We start from the raw sequence: 25,212 nt of genomic DNA, 5'->3' as shown, positions 1-25,212 counted from the left end.
GAAAGATTTAGAGGGGTTTAGACAGATTGAGACTTAATGTATGGTGGTGCTCTCTGTAGAGTTGTGGAGAAGGGACTCATTTTGGGGGATGTATTAAAGTAGAATGATCTAATTTACAATTTTATATACATTTAAGCTAATGTTTTAACTTTTAATGTGTCTAAGTGTGTAAGACGCAAGTGCACAATAAAGGCTTGTTAAAACAGTTGGTTGGTTGTCAGTTGGTTGGTCAGTTGGTTGGTCAGTTGGTTGGTGAGTCAGTTGGTCAGTCGGTTGGTCAGTTGGTTGGTGAGTCGGTTGGTCAGTCGGTTGGTCAGTCGGTTGGTCAGTTGGTTGGTCGGTTGGTTGGTCAGTCGGTTGGTCGGTTGGTTGGTGAGTCGGTTGGTCAGTCGGTTGGTCAGTTGGTTGGTCGGTTGGTTGGTCAGTTGGTTGGTCGGTTGGTTGGTCAGTTGGTTGGTCAGTCGGTTGGTCAGTCGGTTGGTCAGTTGGTTGGTCGGTTGGTTGGTGAGTCGGTTGGTCAGTCGGTTGGTTGGTTGGTCCACAAACATTTCCCTACCCTCTAGCAGCAACAGGTGGTTGAAATTGGGCCTGGAGGTCAAGTGTGTGTGTGTGTGTGTGTGTGTGTGTGATCATGCCAAATAAAAGGGGGCGTGGCAATAGGAGTGGCCTATCGAAAAAAGGTTGCAGCTATTGTGATTTTGCGCGTTTTCCAAATCTCACCCCTCGTCTCCGTTCTCTGGATGAACTAATCCTCCTATCTCTTCCTCCCTCCACACGTCATGTTAACCTAGAACCTCTAATGTCAAACTAACTTCCCTTCCTCACTCCCTCCTTCACCCCCAGCGAAACCTGACCTTCTCCTGCTCCGAGTCTCACTCCTTCCCCGTGTTCTTCAACTCATCCTCCTTCCTGCGACTCCCGGGGCAGGGTGACAGTGACACGCTGTCAGTCAGTCTGTCTTTCCGCACCTGGAACCCCAGTGGCCTGCTGATGTACACCGCCCTGGCTGACGGGGTGGTGGAGGTGGGGCTGACGGACGGCAAGGTCACAGTCTACATCAACGTCACACAGAGGAAGAACACACGGATCGACATCTCCTCAGGTGAGGTTAGATCATATCTCCTCAGGTGAGGTTAGATCACATCTCCTCAGGTGAGGTTAGATCACATCTCCTCAGGTGAGGTTAAAACACATCTCCTCAGGTGAGGTTAGAACTCATCTCCTCATGTGAGGTTAAAACACATCTCCTCAGGTGATGTTAAAACACATCTCCTCAGGTGAGGTTAGATCACATCTCCTCAGGTGAGGTTAGATCACATCTCCTCAGGTGAGGTTCGATCACATCTCCTCAGGTGATGTTAAAACACATCTCCTCAGGTGAGGTTAGAGCACATCTCCTCAGGTGAGGTTAGATCACATCTCCTCAGGTGAGGTTAGAACACATCTCCTCATGTAAGGTTAAAACACATCTACTCAGGTGAGGTTAGATCACATCTCCTCAGGTGAGGTTAGAACACATCTCAGGTGAGGCTAGAACACATCTCCTCAGGTGAGGTTAGAACACATCTCCTCATGTAAGGTTAAAACACATCTACTCAGGTGAGGTTAGAACACATCTCCTCAGGTGAGGTTAGAACACATCTCCTCATGTGAGGTTAGAACACATCTCCTCAGGTGAGGTTAGAACACATCTCCTCAGGTGAGGTTAGAACACATCTCCTCAGGTGAGGTTAGAACACATCTCCTCATGTGAGGTTAGATCACATCTCCTCAGGTGAGGTTAGAACACATCTCCTCAGGTGAGGTTAGAACACATCTCCTCATGTGAGGTTAGAACACATCTCCTCAGGTGAGGTTAGATCACATCTCATGTGAGGTTAGATCACATCTCCTCATGTGAGGTTAAAACACATCTCCTCAGGTGAGGTTAGAACACATCTCCTCATATGAGGTTAGAACACATCTCCTCAGGTGAGGCTAGAACACATCTCCTCAGGTGAGGTTAAAACACATCTCCTCAGGTGAGGTTAGAACACATCTCCTCATATGAGGTTAGAACACATCTCCTCAGGTGAGGCTAGCTCACATCTCCTCAGGTGAGGTTAAAACACATCTACTCAGGTGAGGCTAGAACACATTCTCAGGTGAGGTTAGATCACATCTCCTCAGGTGAGGTTAAAACACATCTACTCAGGTGAGGTTAGAACACATCTACTCAGGTGAGGTTAGATCACATCTCCTCAGGTGAGGTTAGAACACATCTACTCAGGTGAGGTTAGATCACATCTCCTCATGTGAGGTTAGAACACATCTCCTCAGGTGAGGTTAGAACACATCTCCTCATGTGAGGTTAGAACACATCTCCTCAGGTGAGGCTAGAACACATTCTCAGGTGAGGTTAGACCACACAGACATCTCCTCATGTGAGGTTAGAACACATCTCCTCAGGTGAGGTTAGAACACATCTCCTCAGGTGAGGTTAGATCACATCTCCTCAGGTGAGGTTAGATCACATCTCCTCAGGTGAGGTTAGAACACACAGACATCTCCTCAGGTGAGGTTAGATCACACAGACATCTCCTCGGGTGAGGTTAGATCACACAGACATCTCCTCAGGTGAGGTTAGAACACATCTCCTCAGGTGAGGTTAGAACACATCTCCTCGGGTGAGGTTAGATCACACAGATATCTCCTCAGGTGAGGTTAGAAAACATCTCCTCAGGTGAGGTTAGAACACATCTCCTCAGGTGAGGTTAGATCACATCTCCTCAGGTGAGGCTAGATCACATCTCCTCAGGTAAGGTTAAGCACACAGTCCTTTTGACAATCAACTATGTGTATGTTCTAAGAAATCCCTATATTGGAGCTTTAAAGGACCATATCAGTCTAATTATCAGAGATTGCACCTATTTTCAACAAAGCTTGTGTGCATAAGTGTATAGAGTGTATACTTTAGTAGATCCTAGCCTATATTTTTCATTCACTGCCATTCATCTTGAAACAGTATGGAAAACACTCTTATTTCTTTATCAAGAATTACTGCATTACTCTAATACAAGCCATTTGTGCATTGATATCAAATAACTTCTACTTACCGAGTCCCATGGTGGGAGTTCTGGACGGGGTCTGAGGGAACTGGGAAGCTTGTGAAAACTTTGTTATTTTCTTTTTCTTATTTGTTTATAACTACCACAGCCTTGAACCACGCAACGTATGATTTATATTTTTCCTACAGTCCAACTTCCTTTTCCTGTTTACAAATTCACACACGTATGCGGTGTATCTTTCAGCCAATCGTTGACCTCCATTATAAATTGGCCATCAATCACAACAGAGCCATGGGAGCCGTTGAGCTAAATAGTTCCATACAAGTGCTGCATTTCAAATTCTAGCTTGAAGAAGGCTTGACACGGGTCCTACTAATCACCCCAAAGTACCAGAAAATACCCTAAAGTACCCCAAAATACCCCAAAGTATACCTCAAAATACCCCAAAGTATACCCCAAAATACCCCAAAGTACCCTAAAAGACCCCAAAATACCCAAAGTACCCCAAAGTACCCCAAAATACCCCAAAGTATACCCCAAAATACCCCAAAGTACCAGAAAATACCCCAAAGTACCCCAAAATACCCCAAAGTATACCCCAAAATACCCCAAAGTACCCTAAAATACCCCAAAATACCCCAAAGTACCCCAAAATACCCCAAAGTATACCCCAAAATACCCCAAATACCATAAAATACCCCTAAAGTACCCCAAAATACCCCAAAGTACCAGAAAATACCCCAAAATACCCCAAAGTACCCTAAAATACCCCAAAATACCCCAAAGTACCCCAAATAACCCCAAAATACCCTAAAATACCCCAAAGTATACCCCAAAGTACCAGAAAATACCCCAAAATACCCCAAAGTACCCTAAAATACCCCAAAGTACCCTAAATACCCCAAAATACCCCAAAGTACCCCAAAATACCCCAAAGTATACCCAAAAACAACTCAAAGTACCAGAAAATATCCCAAAATACCCCAAAGTACCCTAAAATACCCCAAAATACCCCAAAGTACCCCAAAATACCCTAAAATACCCCAAAGTATACCCCAAAGTACCAGAAAATACCCCAAAGTACCCCAAAGTACCCCCAAAGTACCCTAAAATACCAGAAAATACCCCAAAATACCCTAAAATACCCCAGAGTACCGCAAAATACCCCAAAATACCCTAAAATACCCCAAAGTATACCCCAAAATACCCTAAAATACCCCAAAGTATACCCCAAAGTATACTCCAAAGTACCAGAAAATACCCCATATCTTATCTTATCTTATCTTATCTTAAAATACCCCAAAATACCCCAAAGTACCCCAAAATACCCCAAAGTACCCAAAAATACCCCAAAGTATACTCCAAAGTACCAGAAAATAAGTGTATAGAGTGTATACTTTAGTAGATCCTAGCCTATATTTTTCATTCACTGCCATTCATCTTGAAACAGTATGGAAAACACTCTTATTTCTTTATCAAGAATTACTGCATTACTCTAATACAAGCCATTTGTGCATTGATATCAAATAACTTCTACTTACCGAGTCCCATGGTGGGAGTTCTGGACGGGGTCTGAGGGAACTGGGAAGCTTGTGAAAACTTTGTTATTTTCTTTTTCTTATTTGTTTATAACTACCACAGCCTTGAACCACGCAACGTATGATTTATATTTTTCCTACAGTCCAACTTCCTTTTCCTGTTTACAAATTCACACACGTATGCGGTGTATCTTTCAGCCAATCGTTGACCTCCATTATAAATTGGCCATCAATCACAACAGAGCCATGGGAGCCGTTGAGCTAAATAGTTCCATACAAGTGCTGCATTTCAAATTCTAGCTTGAAGAAGGCTTGACACGGGTCCTACTAATCACCCCAAAGTACCAGAAAATACCCTAAAGTACCCCAAAATACCCCAAAGTATACCTCAAAATACCCCAAAGTATACCCCAAAATACCCCAAAGTACCCTAAAAGACCCCAAAATACCCAAAGTACCCCAAAGTACCCCAAAATACCCCAAAGTATACCCCAAAATACCCCAAAGTACCAGAAAATACCCCAAAGTACCCCAAAATACCCCAAAGTATACCCCAAAATACCCCAAAGTACCCTAAAATACCCCAAAATACCCCAAAGTACCCCAAAATACCCCAAAGTATACCCCAAAATACCCCAAATACCATAAAATACCCCTAAAGTACCCCAAAATACCCCAAAGTACCAGAAAATACCCCAAAATACCCCAAAGTACCCTAAAATACCCCAAAATACCCCAAAGTACCCCAAATAACCCCAAAATACCCTAAAATACCCCAAAGTATACCCCAAAGTACCAGAAAATACCCCAAAATACCCCAAAGTACCCTAAAATACCCCAAAGTACCCTAAATACCCCAAAATACCCCAAAGTACCCCAAAATACCCCAAAGTATACCCAAAAACAACTCAAAGTACCAGAAAATATCCCAAAATACCCCAAAGTACCCTAAAATACCCCAAAATACCCCAAAGTACCCCAAAATACCCTAAAATACCCCAAAGTATACCCCAAAGTACCAGAAAATACCCCAAAGTACCCCAAAGTACCCCCAAAGTACCCTAAAATACCCCCAAATACCCCAAAGTACCCCAAAATACCCTAAAATACCCCAAAGTATACCCTGAAGTACCAGAAAATACCCCAAAGTACCCCAAAGTACCCTAAAATACCCCAAAATACCCCAAAGTACCCCAAAATACCCCAAAATACCCTAAAATACCCCAAAGTATACCCCAAAGTACCAGAAAATACCCCAAAATACCCCAAAGTACCCTAAAATACCCCAAAATACCCCCAAAGTACCCCAAAATACCCCAAAATACCCTAAAATACCCCAACGTATACCCCAACGTACCAGAAAATACCCCAAAGTACCCTAAAATACCCCAAAGTACCCTAAATACCCCAAAATACCCCAAAGTACCCCAAAATACCCCAAAGTATACCCAAAAACACCTCAAAGTACCAGAAAATACCCCAAAATACCCCAAAGTACCCTAAAATACCCCAAAGTACCCCAAAATACCCCAAAATAACCTAAAATACCCCAAAGTATACCCCAAAGTACCAGAAAATACCCCAAAGTACCCCAAAGTACCCCCAAAGTACCCTAAAATACCAGAAAATACCCCAAAATACCCTAAAATACCCCAGAGTACCGCAAAATACCCCAAAATACCCTAAAATACCCCAAAGTATACCCCAAAATACCCTAAAATACCCCAAAGTATACCCCAAAGTATACTCCAAAGTACCAGAAAATACCCCATATCTTATCTTATCTTATCTTATCTTAAAATACCCCAAAATACCCCAAAGTACCCCAAAATACCCCAAAGTACCCAAAAATACCCCAAAGTATACTCCAAAGTACCAGAAAATACCCCAAAGTACCCTAAATACCCCAAAGTACCCCAAAATACCCCAAAATACCCTAAAATACCCCAAAATACCCCAAAGTATACCCCAAAGTACCAGAAAGTACCCCAAAGTACCCCAAAATACCCTAAAATACCCCAAAGTACCGCAAAATACCCCCAAATACCCTAAAATACCCCAAAGTATACCCCAAAATACCCTAAAATACCCCAAAGTATACCCCAAAGTACCCCAAAATACCCCAAAATACCCTAAAATACCCCAAAGTATACCCCAAAGTACCAGAAAATACCCCAAAGTACCCCAAAGTACCCTAAAATTACCAAAATACCCCAAAGTACCCAAAGTACCCCAAAGTACCCTAAAATACCCCAAAATACCCCAAAGTATACCCCAAAGTACCAGAGAATACCCCAAAATACCCCAAAGTACCCCAGAATACCCCAAAGTACCCTAAAATACCCCAAAATACCCCAAAATACCCCAAAGTATACCCAAAAACACCTCAAACTACCAGAAAATACCCCAAAATACCCCAAAGTACCCTAAAATACCCCAAAATACCCCAAAATACCCCAAAGTATACCCAAAAACACCTCAAACTACCAGAAAATACCCCAAAATACCCCAAAGTACCCTAAAATACACCAAAATACCCCAAAGTACCCCAAAATACCCCCAAAATACCCTAAAATACCCCCAAAGTATACCCCGAAGTACCAGAAAATACCCCCAAAGTACCCCAAAGTACCCCAAAGTACCCTAAAATACCCCAAAGTACCCCAAAATACCCCAAAATACCCTAAAATACCCCAAAGTATACCCCAAAGTACCAGAAAATACCCCAAAGTACCCCAAAATACCCCAAAGTACCCTAAAATACCCCAAAATACCCCAAAGTACCCCAAAATACCCCAAAGTACCCAAAAATACCCCAAAGTATACCCCAAAGTACCAGAAAATACCCCAAAGTACCCTAAAATACCCTAAAATACACCAAAATACCCCAAAGTACCCCAAAATACCCCCAAAATACCCTAAAATACCCCCAAAGTATACCCCGAAGTACCAGAAAATACCCCCAAAGTACCCCAAAGTACCCCAAAGTACCCTAAAATACCCCAAAGTACCCCAAAATACCCCAAAATACCCTAAAATACCCCAAAGTATACCCCAAAGTACCAGAAAATACCCCAAAGTACCCCAAAATACCCCAAAGTACCCTAAAATACCCCAAAATACCCCAAAGTACCCCAAAATACCCCAAAGTACCCAAAAATACCCCAAAGTATACCCCAAAGTACCAGAAAATACCCCAAAGTACCCTAAAATACCCCAAAGTACCCCAAAATACCCCAAAATACCCTAAAATACCCCAAAGTACCCTAAAATACCCCAAAATACCCCAAAATACCCTAAAATACCCCAAAATACCCTAAAATACCCCAAAATACCCTAAAATACCCCAAAGTATACCCCAAAGTACCAGAAAATACCCCAAAATACCCCAAAGTACCCCATAATACCCCAAAGTATACCCCAAAGTACCAGAAAATACCCCAAAATACCCCAAAGTACCCCAAAATACCCCAAAGTACCCCAAAATACCCCAAAGTATATCTCTTGTGCGCTCAGCCTGCCACCGCCGCCCCCTGCTGGACCACCAACTAGCCCCACAGGAAGCACTGAGTGGATAGAATATGATTTAGTTTACTGTTTATAATCCATATTCCAGCCGGTGAGAGGAGGGGAAACCTGCGTCATTGTTCGAGGGAATATCCATGGAAACTAGTTAATATGTCTTTGTGCACAAAGGGGAGATAAAAGGCAAGTCAGCACTTCTGAATAATAGCTACATATTCAGGGTGCTACACTTAGGTACCATCTTAACTTTCAAGAACTTTAAATATAGCTCATTCTGCTCATCTTTAGTTATAGTGTCCCATATGACATTGGGGACCTCATATCTTTTAAATTCTGGCTTTAAAGTATAATTACCTTGGCTATGAAGGCATCTGCGCACATCTATATTTTGAAGTTGAGAAATTTGTTGGAGTTTTAATATCAGATCTGGTAACTTTTGTGGTTTCTAATTAGTAGCCAGCTTAATTACATGATTCATTGCTTCACAATTATTATTTGTCCAATTATCAGGAATCCATTTCTTTTTGTTCTTTGTCTCCATTATTTTCTTTTTCAATGTAGGTATTAACTTAGAGAAATATGTAGTGAACTCTGGGCAATTTGATTCTATATATGTTTCAAGTTCAAGTACCTTTTCACAAAAGTCATACTCGTTTTTACAGTAGGTAAGAGAATTAGCATTATGGAACAGCTTATTCTCAAGTACTGCTCTCTTTTTTGTGTCCATTCCCACTTTATGTGTTAGATAATGTTTCACATTATCCCGAATATGTTTTGAACACAAAATATGACTCGCTTCAGGAAACAAAGACTCTATGGCCTTTAAAATTGCCCGTTCCTGATCGGATCCAATAACTATGTCCTCACTGATATTTATTTCTGTTGCTAAATATGCCACCGACAACTTTGATTTCAAATGGGCAAAGAAATCATGGTAAGTCTCAAAGCTGCCGTCCCAGTGCAAATACAGTGGCCCAATGAATAATGGTGGCTCTCCAGTCTCTTTCTTAAAAAGTTTTGGGTTTTTGAACACAGTCCCTGTTAAGAAGCAAGCCCCCAAATTAAATGTGCGATCCACTCCTAAAACAGATGTAGCATCCTGCCCACAACAAAATATTCTAACATCTTCTAATTGTTCATCAAAGTAAAGGATGACACAAGGTGGTTTTCCCTTCCTAGAAATGATTTGCTGAACATAATGATTTTCCTGCAACATATTCAGAACTGTCTGAAGCTCATCAGCAGTATTGGTTCGATTACCAGAAGGCCTCTGGTCTTTTGATACTTGATGTTTTATATTCCTGACTTGTTTTAAATCTCGAGGTGCATTTTCCTCATCTATCCATAACTGCGTATACATCACGAGGTGTCTGGGTTTGCACCGCCTGAGCCACTCTTTCAGTCACCTCTGTTTGTGTTCTGATAAACTGAGATGGATTTTTCTTAGCATTTGCATGATAACTGAGTGTTATGGGCGGTGCATTCTTCTCCATGAGGGGCGCTATACCAAACATTTTGCAAACATGTACCACGCATTGGCGAATATTTAAGTAGGTACATACAACTATCACCATTGCCATCAATCAATTTATGATCACAGTCAGTCAAATGCAGCCACAATATGCAATATGCCCTACACAATCAGAGAGAGAGTGAGAGAGAGAGAGAGAGAGAGAGAGAGAGAGAGAGAGAGAGAGAGAGAGAGAGAGAGAGAGAGAGAGAGAGAGAGAGATCGCAACTCTCACTTTCATTCATTCAATCTTTATTTATACTCGATAATACACTGAGTAATTAAACTCATTTACAGTGCCGTCGAGATGTTACATACACAAGTGTCACAGTGTGTTCATAAATATAAAGACATCAGACAATCAGAATAATTGAGAGCACATTTTAAAATACATTAAAAAATAATAAAAAATCCTTTAAAAAGAATAAAATAGCTCAAAATTAAAACAGAGGTAATAATTTAAAAACAATTACATATTGTGGTGACCTGATTTGTCATTAAGGTTCTAAACCGACCCATAGACACTAGAGTGTCTAGTTTCAGTGTTTCCTGCAGGGTATTCCATGATATAGGGGCAAAAAAGCCAAAAGCAGATCTACCAAGTTCAGTACAAACTCTAGGCACTCTAAGTGTAAGCCAAAAACTGGATCGTGTACGACAGGGTCCAGTGGTCCATTCCAATAAAGAACTAATATAATTTGGACAATCTCTAATTATGGCTTTATAGATAAAAGGATTGCAATGCAACTTACATCTCTCTGCCAGAGAGGCCCACCCGACCTTATTATATAGGATACAATGGTGAGTACCATAACTATCACCGGTGATAAATCTAATGGCTGAATGATAAACAGAGTCTAAGGGCTTAAGAGTGGAAGCCGCTGCATGTCTATAAATCACATCTCCGTAATCCAAAACAGATAGGAACACTGCTTCAACAACTCTCTTTCTACTAATCATAGGGAAGTTGGCTCTATTTCTATACAAAAAGCCAATCTTTTTCCGTAATTTACTGGCGAGAACGCCCACATGATATTTAAATGTAAGTCCTTCATCAATCCAAATACCAAGGTATTTGTATTCTGAAACTCTCTCGATATCAGAACTGTTCAGAGTCGATATATGCAAGTCACTATAAACAATATTTTTGGCTTTGGAAAACAACATGAATTTAGTTTGACTGGCATTAAGCACCAATTTTAGACTAATAAGTGCATCTTGCAGGGCGTCAAAGGAGAGTTGTAAATATTTAGTGGCCAGTTGCACAGAATCAGCAGTACAATAGAGAACTGTGTCATCCGCGTAAAAGGACAGAAGTCTGGAGATATATAAGGGCAGCTTACCTAGCAATGACTTAAGGATAAAAATCAACATGTGTGATTGTCTTCTTTGGTACAGAGAGGACCATCCTAAGGACTGATACAAAGTGCAGTGGTGGGTGCGAGAGCCTGCACCCGTTACAAAACGTATGGCAGTATGGTACGCAGAATCCAGCTCTTTAAGCAGGGAGGAAGGAGCATGCATATAGATCACATTGCCATAGTCTAATACAGACAGAAAGGAACTCTGCACAATTCTCTTCCTGGCTTCAGACGGGAAACATTTATTTAACCGGAAGAAAAAGCCCAGTTTAGGTCTAAGTTTTCTCAGTAGGTTCCCAATATGAACATCAAAGGCCATCTTTTCATCAATCCATATGCCCAGATATTTATAGGATGCTACTTTGTCAAGGCATGTCCGTTCCAGTGTCAGAATCGGAGGGACAGCTGTATTAACTCGAGAGCGAGAGAAGGTCATGTACTTGGTATTTTTTGCATTAAGGACCAGTCTTAGCCTTAGCAAGGAGTGTTGCAGTGTATTAAAAGCATCCTGTAGAAGCTCTATGGCCTGAGTTAAAGAGGAAGCCACTGTGTAAACAACTGTATCATCTGCGTATAAATTAAACCGTGCTGGGTTTATCCCATTTCCTAGTTCATTTATAAAGATGGAGAATAAGACAGGGGCCAAAATAGAACCTTGTGGAACACCTTTGTTTACAGTAAGAGCAGCTGAGGTATAATCTTCTACTGAAACACACTGAGTTCTTTCAGATAGATAGTTTTTAAACCAGCTCAAAGCCATTTTACCAAGACCTATGCAGCCAAGCCTCTGCAGTAGCAATGCATGATCCACAGAATCAAAAGCTTTAGATCTTAGAATCTTTCTAACCTCCCCAGAGAGCAGTCGCATTTTTTATCTCTCCTCCCTGCCCTCCAAGGCCTCCTTTACCCTCCTCCCTGCAGCCGCTTTTATCTCCGTACACCAGCTCTGTCTTTCTGCCTCTCTCGACGGTGTGGACTCTAAGCTGCAATTAATAACGGTGTGGATCTCTACTTACAACTGCCTTACAACTGCCTGTGGACATTCTACTTTTTCTTCAATATACCTGACTTCCTACTCAATCAATCAATGGATCAACTAGTAAGCTGGGGTTTTGCAGCAGTGGATCGAATTTTCTCTTCAAGAAAACAAAGTGCGACCGAACCATTATGTTCCAGGCCGGGTTTGCAATCGACAGTTGGAATAATTGGCGATCAATATGCCTATATTCTATTGAGATTGAAGATGTTGAGGATCTGTATCTCCTCGTCATCTTTCTGATCGGTTGGGGAGCGATCGCGATTTGGATTTGGATTTGCTGCCTTCAAGTAGTAGCAAGATTGGAAAATGCCCACATTGAACTGGCAAAGCGGCTCGCTCAACACACAGCCGATGAACAATTAAGAGGTCAAATAATGTTGGGGGTCGCGCAGGACATTAGGACCGCGACAAAGAAGAAAGATTTGGATTAAATTAAAGCATCACAGGAATCATTGTAACCTGATGCAACCCCCCCCCCCCCCCCCCCACAAAACTCAGGTCTGTGGAAGAAAAGAAGGAATGTTCGAGGTCAATTGAAAGAGGCCGAGGAGAAGAAGTCAAGATAAGACCTGGTTTATGACGTCCGTACCCATCGCAACCAAGGACGGGACAGTATCTGACTGTCTGAAGATAAGATGGATGGCAGGCCCCCCCTCCCCCCCCCCCCCCCCCCATCCCCATCCTCACGCAAACCTCCCCCCCACGAGCACGACTGGCGACGTGCACGGAAGGAAGGGGTGGAACCCTCGACTGCCTCACACGCCCAAACCCTAAGCCACTACCCTATCCTTAACTCCCACCCCCCACTCTCCGCCCTCCCTCCCATCCCCCAAATTCCCTCCCCCGAGGGTGCTTCCTGAAACTCACTGACTTTCGGCATAAAGGAACATTGTAACAACAAATGTGCTTTGTTTGTACTAATTTAGGGTTGTGCCATTATTATGATCTGTATATGTTGCGGAGTCTAAATAAAACCTACTTACCTACCTACAGATCAACAAACAATGCTGCACAGTGTTTTTTCTTGTCCAGTGCTTCAATTATGTAATTTGAGACTAGCATAGTCGCTGAAGTAGTACTATGGCCTGATCTGAAGCCTGACTGCGACTCGTTAAGAATATTATGGTCAGTTAGAAACTTTTTCAGTTGTTCGTTTACAAGAGATTCAAAGACTTTGGCCATTACAGACAGTCTGGAAATAGGGTATATATATATATATATGATATAAATTTAGCCTGGCATCAGACCCATATCCGATACCAGTATCAGCAGGTGCATCTACTCACTCCTACTATTACTGTAAGGACACCCTATTTGTCATTCATGGCTTCCCCTGACAAAATGTGAACGTGTCCCCTTCAAGATGAATTTCAATTTAACTAAAAACTAAAAAATAAAAACATAGACAAGACAATATCACACATTCGGCGTTTCCTCTGAGATTGGAGTTATGAGAGTTTTATATTGACTTAGGTACCAGTGAAGCTCTACAGTAGGCGATACCTTTGACCAAAATAATGACATTTGTGCTATGAAAAGCAAGGTGTTTCTTGTCCTCTTCCGAGTTTTCGAGAGTGTCCTATATAATGAAGAAACAACAGCCCTGCCTCGGTGTGACCCTTTCACACACATCCTTTGATTATCTGTTTCCCCATTTTACATTCCCTTCCCTGTGTACCACTGAAGAAGAATTGTCTGCATTGCTGGCTGTTGTAAATGTGTATCTAAGATGCAGGATGGATGTACAATTGACTATATTCACATGGCGGCCATGTTGCGCTTCTTTCATGCTCAGGTTGGGATTCCTTTGGATGGGAATCCCAACCTGAGCATGGCGTAAGAGCAACATTGCCGGCGTGTGAATATGGTCAATTATATGAAGGGCTCTACTGCTCTAATACTTATTGTCTGTATATTGTATCAGAAGTTAAAGGGTGAGTTTGTAACTTTCCTCCATCAAACACATCACCATTGCTGAGCAGGAAAAAAGGCTGGATGTCAAAGATTCTGAACATAACTTACACTTTTCTTTCCAGTGCTCATGTACCGCGGACTAATCTGCCTGAGGAGCGAAGGCCATAGCAGATTCAGTGATATTGTTATGAATATGTCTCAAAAGATGTTTTTATAGACAAACTTTCATGTAAAGTCTGATTATTCAACAATGCGCGCCTTGACCCTGTTATTCTTAAACCGTATTTTATAGTCGGTCTGTCAATCTCTTTTCTGTTTCTTGCTTTTATGACTTGTGTTGCACTTGTAACCCTTGTTTTTATGAAACTTGATACTATTATATAATAATAATAATAATAATAATAATAATAATTATTATTATTATTATTATTATTATTATTATTATTATTATTATTATTATTATTATTATTATTATTATTATTATTATTATTATTATTATTATTATTATTATTATTATTATTATTATTATTATTATTATTATTATTATTATTATTATTATTATTATGTATTAATTGCCTATGTTATGTTCATGTAAGGGTCGGGTCTGAATGACGGCCAGTGGCACAGTGTCCATCTGAACGCCTTAGAGAACTACGCCATGCTGACCATCGACGGAGACGAGGCCTCCACTGTCAGGACAGCTATCCCCATCCAGATCAGGACTGGGGGAACATATTACTTTGGAGGTAATGAACTTACAAAACAAATATTTTTTTGCTCCAATAGAGAAGTTGGTTGATGTCACTCAGTATCCTTCAACTAATAAAGGCCTTTCACAGAATGTTTAGAATGCCATTTGTTAGAAGCGACATGGGTGGCTATCTGCAGAACAACGGTTGCTATGTGTTAACACAATCTGCGCCGGAAACGAGTTAACTCGTTATTGCCCACCATGCGTTCAGCGCCAGAAACGAGTTAACTCGTTTTTGGGATCGTTGTTTCGTTTATTCGCTATATCTATTCATAATTCATAGCTGCAGCCTCTGGTATAGCCTTCAGACCCTGTCTGAGCTGGCAGACGGTCAACACCATCCTCTAGTGCCAGGCGGAGCTATTGCATCTCATTGAAAATGGGCTGGTGTGTTTTAGGAGCCGATCTGAGCCGGCCGTCATTGTGAAACGGTCGGTAGTGTGGTACGGACCTCCTCGAGCAGTATTTGGAATTGCGATCAGATATTTGGATTATTTCTTTTGCATTACATCAGATACAAGGTAAGAACATTATATATAAATTTGATCGTTGATCTGACATTTATTGTTACCGCGATCACAGCTATCTGTGTGGACCGTGTATGGCTGTTTACCGTTGGCTGCGGTGGGGAGGGGGGGGGGGCGAGCGCCCTGCTACGACGGTAATTTCATGTATGCACGACGAGATATAATAATGATGATCTAGCGTTGATTTCAGGATGATTAGATAATCAGCTGAAAAATTACAACATGATGACTGGATTTCAGTAAAATGCCTTCGTCTCGTCTTTTTCCTGGAATATCAAAACGGTATAAAACGGAAATGTAAGGATGAAAAAACAATCTGTCTCGGGCATGTTGACTGGAAGCAACTCACTGAGACTCGACGGTGTTAATTAGACCCATAGATATAATATAAGATATATTTTAAGCACTCGCAAATGTCGCAGTCTAAAACTATATCCATTGAATAAAGACCTGGCGATGAAGGGGGATCAGCGCCCCCTGCTGCTGGCGGTCAATGTGTTAATCTATGAGAAATATATATAAGAAAAAATATTTAATGAATCAGTGTTAGCTTATTACTGGATTTTGTAAACAAGTCACAGTAGAACAGTAATGACCTATCTCAAACCCACCCTATTTTCTTGATTATCCGATCACAACTGTTGCTTCCCTTTGACAAAGGTTCTTCCAATGTGTTACCTACTCTATCACTGCACAGTTGACAGGCAGCCATGTTGGAAGACAGACCAAACATTACGTGCAAGGCCTCTATTCAAGCAAACACTTTTGAGTTAGTATGATCAGTAGTGTGTCATGCTGGCAAACATTGGACAGTGTACAGTTGACCCCCCTATTGCCTTTACTATTGAGACAGTAGGAAGGCTTAGAGAGAGACAGAGTAGGGGAGACACAGGAGAGAAGGTTCTTTATTGAGACAGTATGAAGCCTTAGAGGGAGACAGAGTAGGGGAGACGCAGTAGAGAATGTTCTTTATTGAGCCAGTAGGAAGGAGAGGGATACAGAGAAGTGGAGACGCAGGTTCTTGGCAGGATTCAACCTACTGTAGATTAGCAGGGTATATGATGTGGTTCAAGAGGCAGATGTCTTAACCACCACATCATCTCTGGGTACAAACACCTAACTCTCGGGTTCAAGCCTGAGACTGGCACTCAATTAATTTCCCCCCTATTTGGTCTCTTTATAGTTTTGGGTTCATCCCTGAATGCACTACTAATGCTCCTCTCCCAGGGAAGGTAAACCAAGGAAAGAGAGAAACACATCACACAGACTTCATTCATGTGCCACCCTGGAGCCAGAATGCTGTTTCAATTATATTGGTTTGGCTCTCACTGCAGCTGTCTACTATACTGTATGCCTGCCAAGAATTTACTTTGTGCTGTGCTTCTGCTATCACCGTATTTAAAGTCATCCTACCTCTCAAGCGACCGGAGTAGTAGATGGGAAAACTATTTGAATATATGGCAGATGTCCGTATTCAAGCATGGACTCATATGCTCATGTCAACATTTTTCCAGTGTATTTTTAAATGGTAAAGAAACATTTTCTACAAGTGATGGGTTGTTGCTAATTGTGCTAGATCTAACTAAGTCACTCAATCTAGTTGAGTGAACCAAATGAACGGTTCTTTTTAGTCAATGCAGGCAAAACAACCAGCTCCTCAAAAACACATTATGCCTATCACTATATTCTACATGACGGGGACACAATTACAAGCTGTCAACGGTTTCTGGTTCAAACTAATGATGTGCAGCTTTGTACTGTATGTATTTCACATGTGAAAAGGATATCATCGTGTCAATTTCCAGGCTATTTCCTGCGTACGAACACGCCCCCTCTCCAGCGCTCGTTCCAGGGCTGTATGCAGATGATCCACGTTGATGACCAACTGGCCGATCTCAGGGCCGTTGAGCAAGGCATCATTGGAACCTTTGAGAACGTCAGCCTGGATATGTGTGCCATTATAGACAGGTATGATTCTATATGCCACGCAAACACATTCCTCCACACACACATACATTTCTCCTAGATAAAAAGTCCTATAGAAGCCACAGAGGTTTGATGGATACCATTCCTAAGGTTTGCAGACGCATGGCGATTCTGAGTCAATCCTGGGCTGCAGCTGTTGACCTTCACATTTAATGATGAAAAACCAAACCTCACTAACCAGATGCCATGGAGCCCTGGCGACAATCAAAACGCAAGCTGTGTTTGAATTAATATTCAATTATTTCCCTAATGGGTTGGAAATGGCACCCCTCTCAACAAAGTGTACCTCCTGAACTGGCCTGAGGGCCAAGGCATTCCGCACACTTTTATTTGACTGTGACAACTTTTGAATGCTGCCTGGCACCTGTTAATAGCACTGATTGAGCTCCACTCCTGATTAAATAACCTCACATAAACACTCACACTGTGTATCAGTGTGGAGGTCCTTGACATGAAAAGGTTTGAGAACCACTGGGACAGAGTAACCAGATTGGCATCAGCCGGGTTGAAATTCTGATTGAAGGAAACTCGGTTATCCTTTTGCAAATCCATTGAGAGGGAGATTAGCCTGATATCTCTATGTAAACAGCTGATCACATCAGACAAGTCCAATGCATGCATTCCCCCACACATCTGTTAGCAACATGCTAATTAAGTTAAATTGTACAGTGCATACCAGGCAAAGATCATTCACACTCCAATACACAGGTGACAGGGCTGCCGTTGTTCATTTATAATACTTATAGGCTACCGATTACACTCCTGGTTTTTCATTCTGCCCATAATCTCTACACATATCCAAAAACTACAAACTGTTGTTTATACATTAATTTGGTTTGAGGGTTATTGAGTGAAATGTGTGATGTCACATATTCCAGGAAGCATTAAGGATTAATCAGTGAAATGCTGAAAATGACTTTTAGTGATTGACAGTACCCACAAAGCCACATGCAAAGGCATAATTTCACTGCTATATTTAATAGTTCCTGGAATGTGTGACATCATAATGACATCACACATTCCAACTCTTCATGTTGTGTAAGATGGTGGGCATACAGGAAGAAGAGGGAGAAAAGCTGTGAATACTCCAGTTAGATGATTACATGCTGTATAAACAAATACCAAGATCCCATTTGCATGTAAACAGGTAGACCACGCCAGTATTCTGACCATTTTAAAGGGGAATGCCCTGGGACATTTCAGTCAACATTTGTAAACAGACACTACAAATTATTTCTATCTTTCTCCTAAAGCTAGACATCAGACAATGAATGCGGGTCCAACTTTATGAATCCATAAAATGTTTGTGTGACCTCTTACACCCAAATGAGGTTTATATTCTAGTATTGCTAGAAGGTCTGCACCTACTGTACTTACCTAATTTGGATGTAAGATATCACATAACATTTTACGGTCTCACAAAGTCAGAGCCCTGGGGGTTCATGAAGAACATAATGTGCATTCTAAAAAATTATAATAATAATACATTTATTTTATATAGCATACTTTAAACTCAATGAGATCGCAAGGTGCTTCACAGCAAAAGGAAATAAGTAAAGGTTTAAAAGATCAAAACATTGGACTTCCGGTTTGCGACGTTCAGGTGAGCAGCCACATGAAAGAGCTCCTGGTCAATGAATATAAAAAAAGGAAGTAAAACAATTCAAAACTAAATAAAAAGTGAAGATTCGAGGACAAAAGAAAGAAGGAAGAATGAACACGAGGACAATGGAAAGAAAAGCAACCCCAGATGAAGTAAATACACCGATGGAAAAGACTCAACACGATGCAATGATGCAACAGGTAGAACAAGCTAGCGGGACGCTGATTGTAAATGCAGAAAAGCTACAGGCTAACATACGAACTAGCTTACAAGCTAACATAGAAGCTAACCAGGCCACCACGCAGATTGGATTAGGAGCAATGCGGAGCATACAATGTAACACTGAAAAACCCAACAGAGGTGGCAAGGAAGCGTCGGAGCTATGTAGAAATAAAGAAAATTCAGAAAAAGAAAGGAACCAGGTCCCAACGGCGTGCAGGAGGCGGCGAGGGACATGGTGCGGAGAAGATGGAAGGTGCAGGGAGAGGAAGGAGAGAGGCCTACCGCCTAGGCCTACGCTGACGCGGAGGATGGAGAGGGCGCACGGGTGGACCAGAGCTGGTAGACGAGGACGAGGAGATGAGGACGGGAGGAGGAAAAAAGGGGACCTGATCCGATTCAAAGCAGATCAACTATGAAGGACGACAAAGGGACACGAGAAAGGGGCATGAAGGGACACGGTGATCCAAATAAAGACAAAATCAACGTGGAGAAGTATCCAATACAAGCATACACACGGGGGACCTGGGGATGAGAATAGATGCAACAGGGGAAAGATAATTGAACAGTTACCCCAAGAAGTATAAAACTATAACACCAGAATTTGGAATAATTAACACTATGATTTACAATACACACGTTATAGACAAACGATTTGAAATTTATTTTAAAAAGGGACACGCTGATTAGGAACATATTGGGGAATAATACACGATGGACTGGTATGAAGGAACTACAGGATTACACATGACACACAATACAAATGAACATGAGCATAAGAAAGACGGATTCAGAACATTGACCGGGAGCTCTGAGGCCGTCCACAGAACGAATGTTGGACTTATATAGTGCGCACTTTCACCACTAGGGGGAGCCCTCTCACTAGGAGAACCATTACTCCTCACCCTTCCAACGGGGAACAGAGGGAAACGACTAAGATCCTCTAATACCATGGGAGTGCCAAATGTTGTCTTTTTTCTTTGAGTTATGTTAGAATCTGAGTTATGTTAGAATATCAGTTGCTTTAAATGTGCACATGGGCACATGGACATTTGTGAAGGACAATAATAAAAAATGTTGGACATGAAGAGAGGCTTGGAGAATCTCCATTGGTGGTATCTCCGTCACTAGGGGGGGGGAGAGGCTTCTCCAATAGGAGAGCTGATTCCCCCCCAAACCGCCAACGGAGACAAAAAGTGCTAATCATATAGCTTGTTTTATTTACATTAAATTTTTTCTCATTGTGTTGTCAGTTTTATTTTTTAAGTCATGTTAGCATAAATGTATATAGTGACATCGGTGACATGGGAGGTACAGAGCTGGGAAGGCTGAGTTCAGGGGGGGGGGAATGTCGGGGGGAGGGACCATTGTTCCGGCGGTTCGACCTGGGAGGGGGGGGGGGCCTTGCGTGTTGTGGGATCGGTATGGGTGGGGTGGGGTTTCCTGGGGCCCTCGGCCGGCGTGGCCGGTGTGTTCTGGTCGCCGGGCCGGGGGGACACCGAGCTTGGGGTCGCGGGGGGTCGGGGGCCATTGAGACGTGGTCCTTTGGCCTTCTGCGGGCCTGGGCTTGGGGTTCTCGTGGGCCGGGGGCCTGGCGGTCGGGCGGGGGCGGGTGGAGGCTCTGGGTGCCCGGCTCCACACATGGTGGACCAGGATATGTGGGGGCTCTGTTTCTCGGGGAGGAGGGCGGGAGGGAGGGGTTTCTCTTATAGGGGTCAGAGCGGCTGAGCTTTGCCCAGTGGGGTCTTGTGTGTTGCAGGGTCGGTGTGAGTGGGGTGGGGCTCTCGATGACATGGGAAGTAGCAGGCTTGGCTCGGTGGGGGGGAGTCCCCTATCCTCTCCTCTACTGGGCCTGGCCCAATTGATTCAAGGGACTCGTGTCGCTGGGGGCCCGGCTCTGCGCGTGTCGGCCTGGGATATGGGGGAGTTCTGCAGGCTTAGCTCAGGGGGGGAGAAGGTCGGGGGGGGGGGGGGGGGGCATCGTTTCCGCGGTTTGGCCCAGGAGAGGGGGGGTCTTGTATGTTGTGAGGACGTTGTGCGTGGGGTGGCGGGCTTGGCTTGGTGGGGGGGAGTACTACCCCTCGCTCCTCTACTGAGCCTCGCTGAGTGCTCGGCCCCGCGTGGGACGGACCTGGGATGTGGGGGAACCCTATTTCTAGGGGTGGATGGCGGGAGTGGGGGGTTCCTCTCATGGGGGTCTGGGAGGCTGAACGCAGCCGAATTCAAGGGGCCCATGTTAATGTATTGTTATGTTATTGATGTCATTGTAAGTATTGTCTAAGTGTTGTTTGTCTATAAATGTTAAAGAAAAAAAAAATGTAAAGAAAAAAAGAGCATTAAAATGAATAAAATTAAAACATAAGAATAAAAAGGTTTAAAACATAAAAACATTCAAATGAATTTAATTTAATTTAAGTAAAACATAAAACATAAAAACATAGGAGCAGTCAAAAATATATAATAATAATAAAAATACAGACACCAGTCACAAGCTGTTTAGTCCGTCGCCCCCTCAGCTGATGTACCTCATTTAACACAGTTACCTCTTATTGACTGAGGACAGGTTACAGCTCCATATATCACCTGCTCACCCACACCCAGCTCTCACATGTGACACTGACACCCACACACCTGCATATATTCACTGGAGCGCACACCTGCACGCATGAGGAGACACACACACACACACACACACACACACACACACACACACACACACACACACACACACACACACACACACACACACACACACACACACACACACACACACACACACACACACACACACACACACACACACACACACACACACACACACACACACACACACACACACACACACACACACACACACACACACACACACACACACACACACACACACACACACACACACACACGTATTCATGATCAACATCCAGCCAGTGTGTCACCTGCTGTTTGTGTGTCACCTGCTGTGTCTCCATGTGATCTGGATCTGGATCCCGGGTTAAATAAAGAGCCTGCACGCTCAGTGAACCTCTGGCACCCTGGGTTAAATATAATATAAATAAAGGTTAGAAAAATAATAACTCTCCTCTCACATTTAAATTGGCTCTGCTGCAGGCTCCACTGACTCCTGTATTCTGCAGATTACTAAACTCCTTTGTGATGTGTTTTTATTAAACACTCGTGTTTGTTGTTTCGGCTGCGTAGTGTTGGTTTACTTTTTTGCAACAGTAAGAGATAGAAGTCACTATGCTGGCGTTGGAGGCTGGGATTGAGGATATCCATCATAGTAATGGAGTAAACGTAATTCTTCATTGGCTTTTGTGAACTGTCATGTCTGTACCGCCTGCAACCCCACTCCCATCCCCAGTCTACATTTGGCTTGCTTATGCCGTGGAGAGGAACATCATAATGGGACAAGGGATTGTAATGATTTCTATAACGTTCTGAGTAGCGTTACATTCATTGCTTATTCTTAAGGGGGAGATGGGCCGGCCCGTGGGGGTGGCATTCCCGTCGCCGTGCATGGCGGTGTGAGTGGCACGCGGGCGGGGGTTCACATGCCTTCGAGCAACACTGTACTTATTGTACTTATTTTATGCCTATTCTTATGTCTGCACTTTATGCATAGTTTTTATTCTGTCAACTTTATACAAATGTTATGCCTATGTTCATTGTATGCTATTTCCTGTGGGGCACTTTGGGGTGCGGTCCATGTGTGAAAGGTGCTTTATAGATCGAGTTATTATTATTTATTATTATTATATTGTAAAATAAAACATATGCATTGAAATGTCTGTAAGTCTCGATGACATTGACGACAAAAGCTAAAAAAAAAATTAAAAAAATGAGGGTGACCTCAATTGTCCTTTTTCGAGAATAAATAAAGGTTTGAATTGAATTGAAGTGGGCATACAGTATCTCACAGACATCTTGGTCACAAACAACAGATGATCATAATCAAATAACTTATTATCATTAAATGACAACTGTGATCACTGAGCTGTGGTATTGCACCGAGGCCGATACGACACGGCATGAGAGAGCACTAGGAATATGACGTAGGCAGGCTGCGTATCAGTTACCGTCGCCACCACCCATCCGTGTGGGGATAGGGGTTCAGAGCCATTAGACTAAATGCATTATCCAAAAGATTTATGAATGCCTCGTGCACAGTATTGCCTCCGGTCAATGGTCTCTAACTACACACCATCAAGACCCCTACGCTCTGCATCTTCTGGCCGTCTCAGACCCACTCCTATCCGAGCTCTGGGAGGGTCATCAAGGAGAAGCCGCCTATTCTCAGTCCTTGCCCCACAATGGTGGAACGAACTGCCCACCACCGCTAGGACAGCCGAAACCCGTCCAATCTTTCGCCGTCGACTAAAGATGCACTTCTTCAACCATTATCTGAAATAAAAATTAAAAAAAATTTAATCAAACCCTAACTAACCTTACTGTTATGCACTTGTCCTAATATACTAACCTACACTGTAGCACTCAACACTTTGATGAGCATTGTTACTCAGCTGTAAGAGTTGTAGCCTACCCTTCCTGATGACTTGTCGTACAGAACTTGTAAGTCACTTTGGATAAAAGCGTCGGCTAAATTACTAAATGTAAATGTAAATGTATTGCGTCTTTTCCTCAGTGCCGACGAAAGTACAGATACAGCCCTGAAAAATCAAACCTCTACTGCTCCTCTACCACTCCTCCACCACTCCACTCCAAACTGATTTTGTGACTCCTATTGTTCTGGACCGGGCCAGATTTCACACCTCCACTGCCTCCCACAGGCTGGGGAGATTTTCATCTTACATTTTTATTCGTCCCAAATGTCCCAGCCCCATCCGATTTCTTAGCTTTTTTCACTGTTTACTTATCATGCATTGCAACACTAATATATAACATCTGAAGTGCTTCATCTGTAGCTTACAATGTCCACCATGCTCAATGAGGCCCAGATGAGTCCTTTAACACTCGGACCCCCTTCAGCCGCCACAGCGGTCTCTCAGACCGTCACTAGAAATTCACTGAAACGGGTGATAATATAAATGGCAACAACGAATAATCATATCTATGTGCTGCATACTGCCTTTTCTTGAATAAATCAATTTCAAAAATGTTATTTGTCGATTTATGAGGAATTTCATATAGAAATAAAAGATAGGCAGCTTCGCCTATGCAGTTGCGGACCCGCAAATGATATGAGGCGTGATCTGGGAATGCAGACACACACACAGAGAGAGAGAGAGAGAGAGAGAGAGAGAGAGAGAGAGAGAGAGAGAGAGAGAGAGAGAGAGAGAGAGAGAGAGAGAGAGAGAGAGAGAGAGAGAGAGAGAGAGAGAGAGAGAGAGAGAGAATAAAAGACAAGTAATGTAAGGTAATTCTTGTGTGTGTGTGTGTGTGTGTGTGTGTGTGTGTGTGTGTGTGTGTGTGTGTGTGTGTGTGTGTGTGTGTGTGTGTGTGTGTGTGTGTGTGTGTGTGTGTGTGTGTGTGTGTGTGTAATGTGCTATGGTCTATGTGATATTGTATTCAGTATATAATGTATAATAATAATATAATAGAGCCCTCCTTGGTATTTCACTTTGTTTAAATATTTTGTTTTGGTCTGAGGGGTGTGTTGGAGTTGTGGCCAGCAATAGCAACTCCCCTATACCCACTGAAATCCAACCCAAACATTAGATCAAAACAAAAACTATAAATAAAGTGCAGTACCAAGTGGGGCTCTGTGAGGTTTGGTCCGCTCCCCGCCACACGCTCAGTTCCTTTAAGATACTATGTTGATTGATGCATTCCCCGCCACGCGCTCCGTTCCTTTAAGGTGCCGTGTTGATTGGTGCATTCCCCGCCACACGCTTTTGGAGCAAGTATCAATCTCATCCCGCATCTGTCACAGTTTGTAATTAGCGCCCCTGAAGGCTTTCTATACACAGACCTCCCTGCTATCGATGTTGGGTTGTTCTGGAATACAACTGCATATACCTGCCTTTCCCCGTCGCTGTTCCTGTCTTCTTTCTCTCCAGGACCTTTTTGTGGAGAACCGCTGTGGAGAACCTGGTTCCCCGTTTGGAGCTGCGCCTCGTTATCTGCCCGATTTACGCGTTGCGCTCTGGTGAGTTTTTGGAAACAGTCCTTTTGGATTATCAGTTGTTTGTGTGTTTGGTGAACACTGAAGAAATACCGTTTTTGTTTTGTACT

At 42.8% G+C, this 25,212-nt stretch overlaps 1 protein-coding gene across 1 annotated transcript in view; it reads left to right on the top strand.

The window, feature by feature from the left end:
- Positions 1–25,212, top strand: part of LOC311239035 (contactin-associated protein-like 2) — a gene marked incomplete at its 3' end in the record, with an annotated part of 309,018 nt that overhangs the window by 122,931 nt on the left and 160,875 nt on the right. The window contains exons 8-10 of the mRNA XM_084327260.1: positions 844–1,102; positions 14,531–14,680; positions 17,018–17,180. Of these exons, the coding sequence (XP_084183386.1) occupies positions 844–1,102; positions 14,531–14,680; positions 17,018–17,180 (572 nt within the window). The remainder of the gene's footprint in view (positions 1–843; positions 1,103–14,530; positions 14,681–17,017; positions 17,181–25,212) is intronic.

Source organism: Notolepis coatsorum (assembly GCF_963971535.1).
Source record: "Notolepis coatsorum genome assembly, chromosome: 13".
Classification (NCBI taxonomy): Eukaryota; Metazoa; Chordata; class Actinopteri; order Aulopiformes; family Paralepididae; genus Notolepis; species Notolepis coatsorum.
Note: the sequence above shows the minus strand (reverse complement) of the source record. Positions and strands in the feature narration are given on the sequence as shown.